The following is a 15,339-nucleotide window of genomic DNA, read 5'->3' as shown; positions in this document are numbered from 1 at the left end:
AAATTGTAATCGTTTGTACTATTCTCTTGAATAAATTTTGTTTAAAAAAATGAGTCCTACTACTTTCAGAACAGACCATGTATATCCGCTAGCGTCGCCAGTTTCGTCATCCTTTCGCGCTGCGAAGCTTTCCCGCGTTCAGGGACAGGGTGATTACTTGAAAATGGTTGTCTCTGGGGTACGACGTCTATAACCGGTCCCTTTTTGAGCTCAGTGGGCTATTCATTTCCTTGTGGCGAACCGCTCTTCCTTTTTCGGGGGATGAGTGCGCGCCACAGAGGCGTATCGTGCACTGTATATGTAGCGACGGCTGCACGGGGCCTCTGGGTTCGGGCCAAGCTAGCACTCGTGACGTTGATGCCCTTTACGCACCACTGAAATCAATTCCTAATACATATTTTTAATGTGCACATCCAGAACTCTTGCCTTCATTTCTTCCCTAGTGAATGGCGTCGCCTGGCAGAGCCACATCTTGCTCTCCCGCGTAGTATAATTGGCTGTCTTGTGTATGAAGGAGGCAAACTCGTGTTATTTCAGGCTGTGTAAGTGTTGAAAACCTGCTGCAAACATGTGCCATAAAACTTCCGCGGATTCGTCGATGATTGTACTTAATTGGCCGGTTGCGCCCACAGAGTGTGTCTGACAGTACCGCTTTTCAGCAGTCGCGCTTCCTTCAAACAAAGCTCCCTTTAGGTGCATTTCCGCCAAAATCGAGAACGGTGATAGCTGTTTTCGTGCTTTATGATGCGTCATTCGTGTAAAATGTAACGGCCCGAGCCGCAAACATCCGCAACTGTGCTTTAGTGGAGGCGCATGCCGGTGTGCCTACTAATTTGAGCAAATTACCACAGATACCAGATCATCCCTCACTTGCGATAACTCTCTCCGCGAGTGGCCCGTTTTCACACTTACCTGCATCGATCGGGCGCTGCGGCAATCACTCGATAAGTGCAGGACATCTGGTTCGGGTAAGGCCCCGGGAATCCCTGGCTGTAGAAGACACCACTCTGGTCGCAGAACTCGTACATGCATGGCACGCCCAGAGCAGGGGCTTTTTCTGCATTGACAGGACAGGTTGAGGGATACCCACTCGAGGCAGAAGCATCGCAGGTGCCACCGATTAGGCGCTTATCAGTGTCACTTCCGGGCGACGGCTGGTGCAACCAAACAAAGTAAAAATGCCACTCTATTCACTCCCGCTGAATCTGTCCGAAGCAGAATACATTTAGCTCAAACAAAACCATATACAAATTTAGAGATAATGCACCTAATGCATGGTGCATGCTCATAGCGCCCCTGAGCGGTCGCGCCGTACAATCGAGTGAGGAAAGACGGAGAGAACAAGGCCATATGAGAGAAGGGAAATTAAGCGCGCTGCAACGCAGCAGCTGTGCCTAACGTTAAAAGGCGCTACCAGAAATGTCGGCGAGTCGCCCGCGACTATAATGGTGATGACGATGATGAGTGAGTCACGGTAAGAGGCTCAAAACGTGCATTGCCGCTATCACAGCTTCATCGACTAAAAAAAATAAACTTTTAGATACCGGTAAAATTGAACTTTAGCCCCAAGGTATATTTATTTTATTTATTGTGGGGATTGATACTGCGGACAATTTTTTCAACTGTTATTACTACCTTTTATCAAGCAACTAGTCAGAGTCATTGAACTGGTGCTAGCTTCATACAAAATTGTACATTTCGATAGCAATGACACAGGACTTTACGGAGAAAGCAATGACGGCACCAAGATGAATTTATGATATTTATTGTGAGGTTTCAAAGTGGCGGCACTTTTTGAAAACTGTCTACACGAAGACTGCAGACGATAAACCTCGGAGAGCAGCCTTTGAAGGTAATATGCCTTGAAAGAGACGTCCCAAATGAGGCTGTGCAGGCTGCAGTAGACATCGCCTCAGAATGTCGCGCATGTGAGCCTGGGACGCTGCCCGTTTCACGCATGTGCTTCTGGTATTTCCTTGCACTCAGGTATTTTGAGGCAAAAATCTTGCACTACCCTCTTGCCGCTTCAAAACGCGCGAAGCAGCGGAACGCACGAAAGCACAAACAAAGGATTTCTCCGGCGCACAAAAGTGGTAAATTGAGAAACACGCATTACACACGAATGAGAGTAATCAATAATATAAATAATTACAATCAGCATGCAACGTAAAAAACTATTGAAAAATCAGCATGCAACGTAAAAAACTATTGAAAACAAACGCAGCGGCATGTTCTCTGTTCTAGCACATCGTCGCTTGTGTCAGCTCGCTTCACGTAGTAAACGCCGGGGCGTCTGGCAGCACGTGCTGTCGTTCGCGAGCTGCAGTATACTGACCGAGTCCCGTGACGGGTGGCAGCCTGGAGCCGCACTCGACCTGGCGTGCCTTGATGTGGAATCCAGGCCGGCTTCCAGCCTGGTCGGACCGGAAGCGAAACACCATCTGAGAGCTGCTGAACTGCACCAGCCCTGCGGACACAAGAGCACCATTGAGCAGATGCCACGTGCGCCCGCCAGGTTTACACCATGCAGGTATTCTTCATAGCAATCACCCATGATGCTTGCATTACACACTGATATATACTCGTACAGTCGAGGCATGCACTGGGGTGCGACAAAAACGCATTGGACGCCGCCCATTTGATAGTCATCACTCCCGCTAGTGCGCTGTCTAAAAATTCGATTTCTTGGAACAAAAATATGTTCTTAAAACGGCCGTGAGACAACGCTCAACATATATGCCGGTTCTTGCAGATTAAAGTTGCCGTACCACCTGGCAATTGCGCACTGAAGTTACAAAAATCCGCGACAGACATTGAAGAGAGCCCCGCACAGGTGATTCCTTGACACATAATAGTAGCTCAACTCGGAGAGTGAGCAATAAAGATAATTTACGTTCACGCAACCGGCCATGAAGCAGGTGCTAGAATGCTCGCTGAAGAACTGTTTTGAAGACTTAACATAGAATGGATGGCTAATTTTTAGGACACTTGGTTTCCGTTGCAGAAAGAGGATGACCTGTTTCTACCAAGTTCCTTTTTCAGAAATTATAATAATGGGAAGGTACTCATCCTTATGCGTTTTAGCAGCATAAAAAAATGTTTAGACACTCTTTCTAGCTTGAGTCTATATCACGTGACAATTGGTGCAGCTTCCAACCATAACAGAATTTTATAGCAACCGCCTTTGCCCTCTCCCCATCTACGGGGTCATGACACTCAAAAACGAAATTCGCAGCCCCTTAAGCCCTTGTCTCCGTCCTTCCACAAAAGAAACAGTGCATGCTATAAGTTGAAGGTCCATTTCGTGTCAAGTCTAGAGAACAAGTAGCATGGTTCTTGAACGATCATTCTGGCACTGGCTCCGTGGCCTGCTTTCTATATAGGGAAGGATCTTTGTTAGTTTGTTCTTCAAGTTAAACTTCAATGATGTGTCGAGGAATCTATTTACAGATACGGAGTGGCTATGTTGTCAAATATTCTGCGCTTTATGTCAAGGATTTTATCGCGCTGCTCTCTTTGTACCTTCAGTACACGTTTCCTAGGTGGGACAGCAACTTTTCCCTGCAAGGAACTAGTATTAGTGTTAGGCCTTAAGCGATTTATTCTTCAGGTCTCAAGGGATTCATTTTTGACTTGAAGAAATCAAATTTCAGATGATGCCCTACCGGGGTATTGTATGCGTAAGGTATTTAAATGTGTTGTTAATTATTTACCGTGTACTGTGCGATGTCAGTGCACGTTCAAGAACCCCAGGTGGTCGAAATTTCCGGAGCCCTTCACTACAGCGTCTCTCATAGCCTGAGTCGCTTTGGGACGTTAAACATCATAAACCAAACCAATTATTTAGTCCGTCATGGCGCAATACCTTATCCTAATGAAGCAGTGTCTAAAGTAATTCAGCAGAGCAGCGAGAAACTCAAGCCACTCTTGATTACTAATCACATTCCCCAAAACATGTGATAACGCTTTTTCGAGCTTAAAAATTCATTTTTAGATGAGGCTTAAGAACCAGCAGAGAATCAGACGTTTTTATTGTTCTCGTCGGCGCGCTAAACACTTCTCAAGAGAGCAACTTCTAACAGCTGTTTAACAAATTGTATGAAAATTCAGGGGGCACTTTGACTGTCTAAAGTGGGTAGAGGCGGAAGCGTTTTCCGCAACACCTTCGCTGTTTCTGTGACACCGGTGGCGTCACATATAATTGAGTGCTAATTACTAAGTGATGACAAATAACTAATTAATGGTTAATTACTGATTAATGCCTGAATACTAATTAACTGCTAATTAATGACGCTTAAGCTTCGCCTTTAGGAGTGGAACGCGACAGCGCGTTGTAGCGCTGCCAGGGAGTCCACGGAACACCACCCGTTCAGCGCGATGCCTTGCCCCTTGAACGCAACGCTTTTTGAGGAAAGGAAATGGCGCAGTAATTCTCTGTCATCTCGGTGTACACCTGAACCGCACCATAGAGGAAGGGAGGAAGTGGGAGTGAAAGAAGATAGATAAAGAGGAGCCGTAATGAAGAAAATGAAAATTGTATTTGAGGAAAGGAAATTACGCAGTAACTGTCTCACAAAATTCAGGGGGGCACTTTTTTGACCTAAAGTGTGGTCACTGATGCCCCTAAGAGTGGAACGCGACAGCGTCTTGCAACGCTGCCAAGGAGTCCATAGAACGCCATCGCCCATTCGGTTCTACGCCTTGCTCGTCAGTAAATTGGTTTTTGAGCAAAAGGAAATGTATCTGTCTCTAATTTGTCGGTGGACACCTAAACCTCGCGAGAAGGGAATGGAGGAGGATGAGAGTGAGTGAAGACACCGTATTCACTAGACGCGCCTTTGTTCATTCCAAACCATCGAGCTGGCATGGCGGAGTGGATAGCATGCTCGTCTCTCACGCCGAAGACCGGGGTTCGATTCCTGAGCTCGACCAATTTCTTAATCGGTTTTATTTATTTGTATGGCCTGACTAGTAAAGCTAATTAGGCTAATTGGGTAATTAAGCAATTAACTAAGCTCAGTCCCACTTAATTGGAGCATCACTATACGATCCCTTCAATTGGTTGCATGGTTACTAGCCAAAGTGCAATTGGCCCCGTTTGAAATTCGCGCACTGTGACGTCACGACCGTTTCCACCAATTGAAAAGCGTGACATTTTCTGTCGACAACTGCTGCTTACAACGATGAGACATTAAAGGCTTCCGCCTTAATAAATCATGACTGTACCTCATTGCGTCCAGTTCGATCAGCAGGTGGGACGCCTGTTTAGTGCACGTGCACTACCGCGTCGGTGGTTAGTTACTCCCTTCGCCCAAAATTCGCAAGGTGACGACGCCCCTGTCTGACTTTTCGCTCCGTACAGCCCGCTCGCAGCGCATCCACCCCATCGCAGCGTGCACGGCACGCGTTTCTATCAACGACGTAGCATTTCCCATCGAGTTTTCTGTGCTGCGTGAGGGCTCTCACGATGTCATCCTAGGCTGCTACTTCCTCTCAACCCACCGTGCAGTGATTGATGGTGCCCGTGCTGAACTTGCGCTATCTTCTGTGTGTAAGGTTTCCTTGTGCGGCCTGCCGTGCGCTCTGCTAAGCTTCTCGTAGCTGCCCTCGTTCCGCTCCGACCTGATTCTGCCCTCAGCAGCCCTGTTTTGTTCACATTCACCACAGCTGGCACCCACCATCACCGTCTTCTGATTTTTTTTCGTCGTTGTCACGATTTCCGATGGTCACTGTGCAATCTATGTCTCCAACCCTTTTCCTTGCCCGTCCTTAGTCCTTCGCGGCGAATGCCTAGGCCGTATCGAAGAACTGGACCCTGCTCTTCCCTACGAGTTCTCCGATCACCATGCCTGTCCCGAGGTTGCTGCCCTGGCCTGTTGTGCGACCACGCCCGATCCGCTTCCCATCGACGTCTCTCATCGCGCCACCGCTGCCGACCTTCCGCCCGCTCAACGTGACCAGCTACTGACACTCCTTCAACGTTTCAGCACGTCTTTTGACCCTTCCCAACCTTCCTTGGGTCTTGCGTTGGCCATCTCGCACCAAATTGACACAGGTACGCACGCCCCCTTGCGCGAGCGACCGTACCGCGTCTCGCCCGCAGAGCGCCGCGTCATCCGTGACAATGTGGACTATATGCTACAGCGTGGCATTATACAGCCCTCGCACAGCCCTTTGCCGTCTCCTGTTTTCCTAATGACAAAAAAGTATGGCTCCATCTGGTTCTGTGCGGCCTATCGCCGCCTCAACCAGATTACCCGCAAGGATGTTTATCCTCTACCCGGAATCGACGACGCACTGGATTGCTTGAAGGGAGCGGAGTATTTTTCGCCTTAGACTTACGCTCCGGCTACTGGCAAGTCCCGATGACTGCCGCTGACCGGCCGAAAACGGCTTTCGTCACCCCAGACGGCCTGTACGAATTGTCAAGTTGGCTACGTGACAGCTGTTGGTGTCCTGGTAAAAACGAGAGATATATGGATATTTATCTCCAGCGCTATGCGAAGTCTGTTAGAAAAGTATCCGACCTTTGGCCGTAGAAAAAAAACTTGCATAACTGGAGCGTTCTAAACCTAGTCACCTTCAAAGTAGTCTACTTGGGACTCCACGCACTTCTCCCAGCGGTGCGGCCATTTTGGGAAGTATTCCGAAAAGGCCCCTTTCGGAATGGAGTTTAGCTCAGCTGTCGTTGCAGACATAATGTTCTTCCTTGTCTGAAATCGCGCTCCTTTCAATGGCCTTTTGATTTTGGGAACCAGCCAGAAATCGCAGGGGCCATATCAGGAGAGTAAGGAGTGTGTTGAACTACAGGAGTCTGGTTTTTCGCCAAAAAAGTCTGAATCAAGTGCGAGGAATGTGCGGGAGCATTGTCGTGATGGATGCGCCACTTTCCTGTTGACCTCAACTCCGGGTTCTTGGGCCGCACAGCATCACGTAGGCAACAAAGGACATCCCTGTAGCACTCTTTGGTCATTGTTTGACCCTGTGGAGTGCGTACTCGTGGTCTGCCACAGAGAGGGTGCCAAAGAAAGCAGTCAGCATCACTTTCACATTGCTGCGCACTTGGCGGGCCTTCTGAAGTCTTGGTGACGTGGAATGCTTCCACTGTGACGACTGGGATCTGGTTTCCGGGTCGTACCTGCACACCCAAGACTCGTCACCAGTTATTATGATGTTGATTAAGTCGGGGTCACTGTTTGCGGAATCCAGCATGTCCTGTGAGACTTCAACACGAAGCTGCTTTTGCTCCACCGTGAGCAGCTTCGGCACGAATTTCGCCGCAACTCTCTCCATGGCCAAATCTTCGGTGATAATGGAATGTGCGGAAAAATGGCTCATGTCCACCTCTTCCTCAATTTCTCGGATAGTCACGCGACGGTCCCGCATCACCACAGAGTTCAGTTCGGCAATGACCTGGTCATTTCGGCATGTTGATGGCCGACCGGAGTGTGGCTCGCTCTCCACCGATGTGCGGCCATCTTTAAATCAATTGTACCACTGCTTAATCTGTGTGCTTCTGATAGCATCTTCACCGAAAGCCGTTTGAATATTCCGAATGGTTTCCACTTGGCTGTCGCTCAGTTCATGGCAAAATTTGATGGAGTAGCGCTGTTCCTGTCACTCCGCCATTTTCCTTGCAATAAAAAACCGACGAGAGCACTGCGCACCGCCTCACTGAAATGCTGCTTCCCAGCGACTGACGCTATCGGCAGGCGGGAAAAAATTCGTGCATGCGCACGAAGGTGCAAGGTCACGTGATGCAAGCGCGCTTGTTTCATATCCTTCAGGTGTTCGCAAAAAAAAAATAAAGTCGGATACTTTTCTAACAGAGCTCGTATAGCTTGGCTTCCGGATTAAAATAACAGATCACTCGGGGGATGTTTTGTGGACGCTGCAACAAGCTTGTAAGATCCTGCCAAAGAAAGATGGACTTTGAAAGATGGACTTCAGTCTATCTTTCCTTTGGCAGGCACTCGCGTGAGGCACACCCTTGCGAAGGTATTATCTTGGATTGTAGAATTTACCAGAAAATGGCGTCAACTCAGAGTACATTGTGTGTGAAATACAAACACAGCAACGGCACCTCTTTTCTTGGCAGCCGGCTCAACAACACCGTGCATTATGCCTAGTCAGTACTGAAGGAGAACAACGCAAGCAGGATCCGAAACTTACGCTTGGAGCCCGGTGGTAAGACACCACACACACGCTCTCCATCGATCTCGAGGAAGTCCGAGAAGCATTCGTTCTCCTTGTCCACGTCAAAGTCGATGAAGGTGAACTCGACACTGCAGACGTCGCGTGAAGCCTGCGCAGTCCGAAGCGGAAAAAACGACGTTTAAGGGTTGAGAACCCTGACACTTAGCGCGCGCAAGAAGAATGTGTGCATGGTTACACTCTGACTTAGATGCTCTGATGTGCTCAATGATGTGCTAAGATTCTCAGTGTGTGAAGCAACACCGGAAAACAGAGGTATTCGTCAGTATTCAGGAAAGCGCAACAGTCGTCGTAATAAAGCTAGAAATTAATCTTAAGCGAAGGCAGCACAAGAATACACGCCAATATCAAATCACGAGGAAGAACCGGTCGAAAATTTCATTCAAAATGTCGAAAGGACAGTGAATAAAGCGAAAATGCTGTTCGATGTTTTATGGCGTCACCAGTGCTAAGTGGTGAACTTGAGAGGAGGAAAGGTAGTCCGCGACACCAGTTCGAGGGCTCTGGGAAAGGTCGTGTGAAACAGCTCCTTGAACTTTCGCTACAACATTGCGGCCCTTTCATTGAAGCTGAAAAATGAAGAACCGCAATCCATGTGGGCGCTTCCGATTCTATGACACGAATAAATTGTATATAAGACAGTCGTCTCGCCGTGTTCCTCCATCAGGCAACAAGAGTTGAATGTTGCCCCCATGCTTCCCGTTGTTGCCAGGGCTTATCAAGTTCCCGCGCCATCCGAGTCCGGGAACGTGACCTACTACCACAATGGAAAGAGACGCAAACAAAGCGGAGCCCAGGCGCCCCGCTGTTTGCATTTCGTTTACACTCGCTTTTACTTCAAGGGTTCCAAAACGATGCTAGAGCTGTGCGTTATGCATTCTAGGACGACTCTAACGTCTTTTTTCTTACCACCGAGGTAATAAAAGCACGATCAAAAGGAATTCCAACAGCGGAGCGCGTAGGCGCCGCGTTGCTCGAGTTTCTTTCCATCGTGATAGTACACTCCCCTAACTCGGTCTCTGGAGAATGCATTGTTGTGCCTTACAGTCTTATTATGTGTGACACACGAAATAATGTTCTTTGCAAAAGTAGTAAATTGCAATAGAACGCGCCTAGAGGTGTGCTATATGTGGCCGCCGCGCAAACTTTTTTCAGCCTTTTGTGCATCAGGTAAACGTGTAAACACTCCTTTCCAAAACTGGAGACTAGAAGAAACCCGGGGCGGAACCAATCTTTATGCAAAAAATCTCATCCAATTTTTCGTGCCCGGAATGGTCTTCCGCTTCCAGCTGCTCATCTCTTTTCTAGCCACTCTGATCGGACGCCCAGTCTGGTGCAATCACATTGGCCATCAGCACAAACAAAGCATCCGTATTTCGCGAGCTTGTTTCGAATATTACAAAAGCATTATACTACATAAACCTTGCACTCCGGAAACCGCAATGTTTGATTGTTCTCTTTTCGCTTCGCAATATATTCTAGCCGGACGCTTTACCTCCAGCCGTTCGAAATTGATTTTGGCCGTCATTTGATAGGTGAAATAATAGGTAAAACACTTCGTAAACGAGGCGACTGCGAAAACTCAAGTTTCACTTATGCTAAATAAACGTTGAAAAATGTTCAGACGACGGTTCAAGTTACGCGAAACACCCTGCATTGCACATGCATGTTTATTCGTCATGGATGTCGTGGCGCAGAGAGCAGCAGCCAAACTATCTGCTCATTTTTTTGGAATCGGTAAGGAAACACCTTTCTCCAGCATAGCTTCCACCGCTCAGGTGGGTCAACTGCAGCGAAGGTCATTCGGTGTGCGCAGTCGCTCAAAAAGTAGACAAGTAACACAGCGCTACGAAAACTCGGACGAAGAGAGATCAAATGGGGAGAAACAAGCCCCTCCCCTTTTCCAAGCCAGCGTAACACAGTTTTACTTGTCCACTGCCATGCACCAGATAGCTCGCCAAAATGATCTGCTCGGAAAGCACACGCTGCCCTCCAGTGGCGCCAGGCAAGAAACGTCGTCAGCTCTGCTACCCGAACAGCACTGTGTAGGGTTGCGGTGCACCGACCTGGAAGACGATGTATTTGCAGTCCAGGTTTTCGGGGTAGCCGCCCGGGTAGTTGGGACTGCGCACGTCGAACAGCCGGGTGGTGAGGATCTTGTCGCACTTGTGGTGGGTATCGCCGGCGGGCGACAGTCCCAGAGGCCGGAAGGGCGGCGGCCGCGGCGACTCGTCCGCGCACTCCACCTGGCGCAGCCGGATCTGGAAGCCGGGCCGCGAGTTGGCCGCGTCCGAGTGGAAGCGCAGCTGCTTCTCGTTCTCGTCGAAGTCGTACATGCCTGCGCCCACAGCAGCGCCCCTTCCAAACTCGTGCCTCGATGGGTCGCAGAAGTGGAGGACCGAAAGTTGGTCCACTATTCCGCATTAAACTAAGTAATGTTTGGTGGAACGCTTTTCCTCTGCACAACAGCTAGCCGTCACCGAACTCTAGTGCAGAGCATGACTCCGGGTTTGCTGCAGTAATAGATCTCCAAATAATAGAGGCATCTGTGGTAACTAAACCGAATTCGTTTTTCGCCACTTTACAATTAGCCTAGCCAATGCTTACTGTTTATTGGGTTTTGCAACCTTCAAACCGACCTTAAGCCAGCATTACAGATTTTCAGACACACTCAAAATGCGACAAACTGCACAGCGAACCCCACGAGACAGCGACCAGACATGCTGGTTCACACCGCCTATCAGTTGCTACTTTATCTGCGGTATTCCTGTCAACACAGCATCGATGTGTTGCGCGCTGACCGTTTAGTATTTTTTTTGCGCTCAGACTACCGAGATACTGCTAAATTATTTAAGTTTTGAACGAATTCAATAATAACTCCTGCAATACGCGCTATGCATCAGCTGCCAGTCCAAACCGTGATGCAGGGGTAGAGGACGCCACCCAGCAAATTGAAGCCAGCACCCAGCGCATGAACGCTTCTATTTAGTTTTTGTTACAACAGAGCTTAGTATGGTATTTTAGCTCAAATCTCACGAAAACCTCAGTACAGAGAGCGCAACCAGTGTTCCCAGACAAGTGAGAAAATTTACTTATCAGTCACTCTAGCCAGTTCTACGTGGAGGTTAGTAAACCACCGCTATTTTCCTGAAAATATTTCAACAGCTTTCGTTTGCTGCTCTTGCCATGCTCAAGCTTGGTTCAGCTGTCTTTTTAGTGCATAGTGTTAGTACTATCCAGCCTAAAAGGGCCACTGAGGAGAAACTGCAGTTGGCTTGTATCGATAGAATACTACCTCCTAAACATAAAAATACCACTCTTCCAGGAAACAAAGCTCTTGTAAGGTAGAAAAGAGCAAGAACTAAAATACAGGTATCACCGCCGCAGGCCAGCCTCGCAAGTACAAGCGTGATGGTGAACTAGGAGAAAAGAAACCACAGATCTTTGACGCTTACAAACGTGCGCGACGATTACTTGTTTGATCAGTATTGAAGTGTGTAAGTTTTGTTCTGAAGCCACCACTGCACTTTTATCACACGAGGAAGACGGAAAAAAGACAACTTGAGTTGGAAGTCAAAGAAAACCTGCAATTGGCGGCGCAAAAGGCAGCCAGCTGAGTTGCGGTACGTTTTGGTGTGCTTCGCGGTTATGCGTTCTGCGTGCCCGCGTGGTTTCGTTATGCGCCTCGATTTACAAAGGCGGAGCAGTAGAGAACCTCCAAGTGCCTCTCTAAGTGCTCCTCGGACGAAGTTCATGCAACGCAACGCAATTTCGACAAAGAAAAAGAGCTATGTATAGGCAATGTTCAACGCGCCCCCACGTTAGCGAACGCATCGCTCCGCGTGTTCGCTTCGTCAACGTACCAAGATGCTGGGCTGCATAACCAGCCCTACTAGGACTATTATTAACGGATTTAAATATGTCCGCACGTACCAGTCGCTAAACATCAGTCGTGATGGTCACTCAGCGGTGACAGCGGCGCTGCCGACTCCTCGGCGCTAGGACTTCCCTGCCAGACCCACCGCCTCAGCCCTCAAATCATCGCACGCTGTGTGAAGTTCAGATGGCTGAATTCAGCCTGCAATTTTTTGCGAGAACTTCGTTGTCGGAATTGATAATGGTATCCATCGTAACGTTGGTGCAAACGTAAAGGAAGCGACGACGCCTGATAGAGGCCTTCAACGTCCGGCCGGCAGTAGTTTTCATTTGGACTGCTTCTAGCCGGAAGCGCAGAGCTCGTCGGTAGCAATCACGCAGTTCTCGCTTCCGTTTCCACCGCTTTACGTCATCTTCTTCTATTTCGTCCACACAGAGTCCCGAGTTTGAATCGCACCGGCGAGAAAAGGTTTCAACTTCAAATCTCTTAGCAATAAATGCACCTTTCGCTGCCGGTCAAGCGGCAACAAAGCTACAAATTGTCGAACTATCAGATTTGATAGCGTTGTCCTCAGTGTCCTTTTAAGGAAACAGAACGACCCGGATACTTTGTTGCAATTTCATTACTATGTAGTTGCCGCGAATTATACACTGATTTGGTTTGGTTTCTTGGGGTTTAACGTCCCAAAGTGACTCAGGCCATAACGGACACCGTAGTGAAGGGCTCTGGAAATTTCGACAACCTGGGGTTCTTTAACGTGCTCTGACATCGCATAATACACGGGCCTCTAGAATTTCGCTTCCATCGAAATTCAGCCGCCGAGGCCGGAATCAAACCCGCGTCCTTTGGGGTGAACAGAGAATACACTGATTTCGCCGAGGTTTACAGGTGCACTGAAGAGGAATCTCAACTCGTCTTTTTACCGCAGGAACTCGACCTACACGTTGCGAGCATTCCTAGAAACTTGGAATTATTATCCTGCGCGGCCGATTTGCCTAATTTGAATCGATTAAACACCCCGGCTCCCGCCATTTTTCGAACTCTCCATTGACGGTATGAACAGTCAACCAACCTTTCAGCCAGTCGCGTGACGGCTTGCTGCTCTGCCATCGGCGGAGTGATGTGTAGCTATCGGCGAAAGCAACGAGTCCATGTGTATTATTACTCCCGTGGGCCTAATTTGCACCTATGTAGCATCTGACCGACTGAACAGTTTCAACACCTTAGCATATCAGGTGACGTGAATTCCTTGGTAACATTTTTCGAAAACTTTGTGAAGGTCTGTATTCAGCGTTTTGCTCCATTAAAAAATAAAAAGCAAAACCACAGTATGCCCTGGATAACAAGAGACATACTGCACCTTTCTCGCCGTGTTGCCAGACTACGCGTTTCCAAGCGCAATGGCAACCCTGCATGTTTGCAACAGTAAGGCGACGCTAAAGACTAGCTCCGTGCCAAAGTTAACTAGGCAAAAGATTTTTACTACAGAAATTCCTTGCCGCAGTTAATGAAACACATTCCCCGCAAATTTTGGGCATCCATATTGCCACAGAGCGCTAGTCCCAATACCGTAATCATTGATGATAAGCCTGTCTGTGACTTGTTAGCTATAGCTACTAGTTTCAACACATATTTTCAGTCGGTACTTACAAGAGATAACCTTTAAATGATTACTTTTCCTAGCAACTCTCAATGTTCTGTCGATGATGTTTCAATAAGCGTCGAAGGTGTTCTGAATTTCATTCTGAACATAAATGTGAATAAAAGTAGTGGTCCTGATGATATTCCTAATGTATTTTCTGCATTGTTACTCTCGTTGGACCAGCTGCTATTTGACTACCACCTTCCAGAAATCGCTATCATCCGCAACCGTCCCCGTAGCCTGGAAGTTTGCAAAAATTATTCCCCTGTTTAAAGCTGGCACCACCCAAATCTTGTTCAACCATCGCCCCATTTCGTTAACTTCACACTCATGCAAATTACTAGAACATATCATTTACAAGCACATCACAAAATTTCTTGAAGCTAACAATATCTTGTGCAAAATTCAGCATGGGTTTCGGCGCGGGCTCAGTACCATTTCACAACTTGTCGAATTCACGCACGACATTGCTAGTTCCCTCGACACCGGCTCACAAATTGACGCTTTATTTATCGACCTATCTAAAGCTTTCGACACCGTTCTCCACAGCAAAACTCTTTTGTAAACTTAATGCAATACTCAAAAACCCGTTACTGGTAGACTGGATAACAAGCTTTCTTTCTAATTGTACACAGTATGTTTCTTTCAACTCCTGTTCATCTGAAACTGTTAATGTATCATCCGGTCTACCACAAGGATCCGTGCTCGGGCCACTGTTATTCTTATTATACATTAATGATTTGCCAGAAAATATTCTCTAAAATTCGATTGTATGCAGACGATTGCGTGATATACAGTTCAATTAACACCCCTGAGGATCACGAGCAACTAAATCAGTCATTCGTTTCATTCTGCCCATGGTGTGAAACATGGCAAATCCAAATAAACTTTCGTAAATCTGTATGCATGTCATTCTGTAATCGCACAATGCAATCTTCTTACACCTACTCATTCAAAGATAACTCTCTGAATCAAGTGTCCGAGTACAAATATCTAGGTCTTCTTTTTTCTTCTAACTTGTCCTGGTCAAAGTATATTAACACAATATCCAATAATGCAATGCGGGGGCTCGGGTATCTAAAACGTACACTTTGTGTTGCCCCCCCCCCCCCCCCCCCAGAGACTAAATTGGTAACATACAAAGCTTTAATTCGTCTACTTTTGGAGTATGGGTCAATAATCTGGAACGCTCATAAACAGTCCGATATCAGTAAGCTGGAATCCGTCCAAAGGAAAGCAGTACGGTTTATTTGCCGAGGGTATGACAGAAATTTTTCACCTTCATCCACTCTTCCTGCCATAGGCCTGTCCCTCCTTTGTACTCGCCGCGATAATGAGTGTTTAAAATATTTTCATGGTATTGTTAATTCATCCCGCTTTGCTTCTTTGTCTGAGTATTTTCATTTTTCAACATCTTCATTTACGAGGAGCTACCACCCATTGAATGTAACACCCATTCACGCGCGCACTGATATGTTCAAATTTGGTTTATTTTCCTCGTGTTATCGAACGATGGAATTCTTTATCCGGTGATATACGCTCCCTGGAACCAAACCTATTTTTGAAGGTTGTTGCAAATCTGTACTTAGTGTATTGAATTACTGTT

General features: G+C 47.5%; 1 protein-coding gene across 2 annotated transcripts in view; it reads right to left on the bottom strand.

The window, feature by feature from the left end:
• The window catches only part of LOC149355655 (cubilin-like), a 198,026-nt gene that overhangs the window by 68,581 nt on the left and 114,106 nt on the right, over positions 1-15,339 (bottom strand). For both annotated transcript variants that reach the window (XM_089583969.1, XM_089583970.1), the window contains exons 15-18: positions 10,281-10,552; positions 8,173-8,305; positions 2,336-2,467; positions 913-1,057 (exon numbers count right to left, since the gene is read on the bottom strand). In XM_089583969.1, coding sequence (XP_089440095.1) covers positions 913-1,057; positions 2,336-2,467; positions 8,173-8,305; positions 10,281-10,552 — 682 coding nt within the window. The remainder of the gene's footprint in view (positions 1-912; positions 1,058-2,335; positions 2,468-8,172; positions 8,306-10,280; positions 10,553-15,339) is intronic.

The sequence above is a fragment of the Amblyomma mixtum genome, chromosome 3 (assembly GCF_055824585.1).
Source record: "Amblyomma mixtum isolate Tamu chromosome 3, ASM5582458v1, whole genome shotgun sequence".
In the NCBI taxonomy this organism is placed as follows: domain Eukaryota; kingdom Metazoa; phylum Arthropoda; class Arachnida; order Ixodida; family Ixodidae; genus Amblyomma; species Amblyomma mixtum.
The sequence above is the reverse complement of the archived record's forward strand: the minus strand, read 5'-3'. Positions and strand labels throughout refer to the sequence as shown.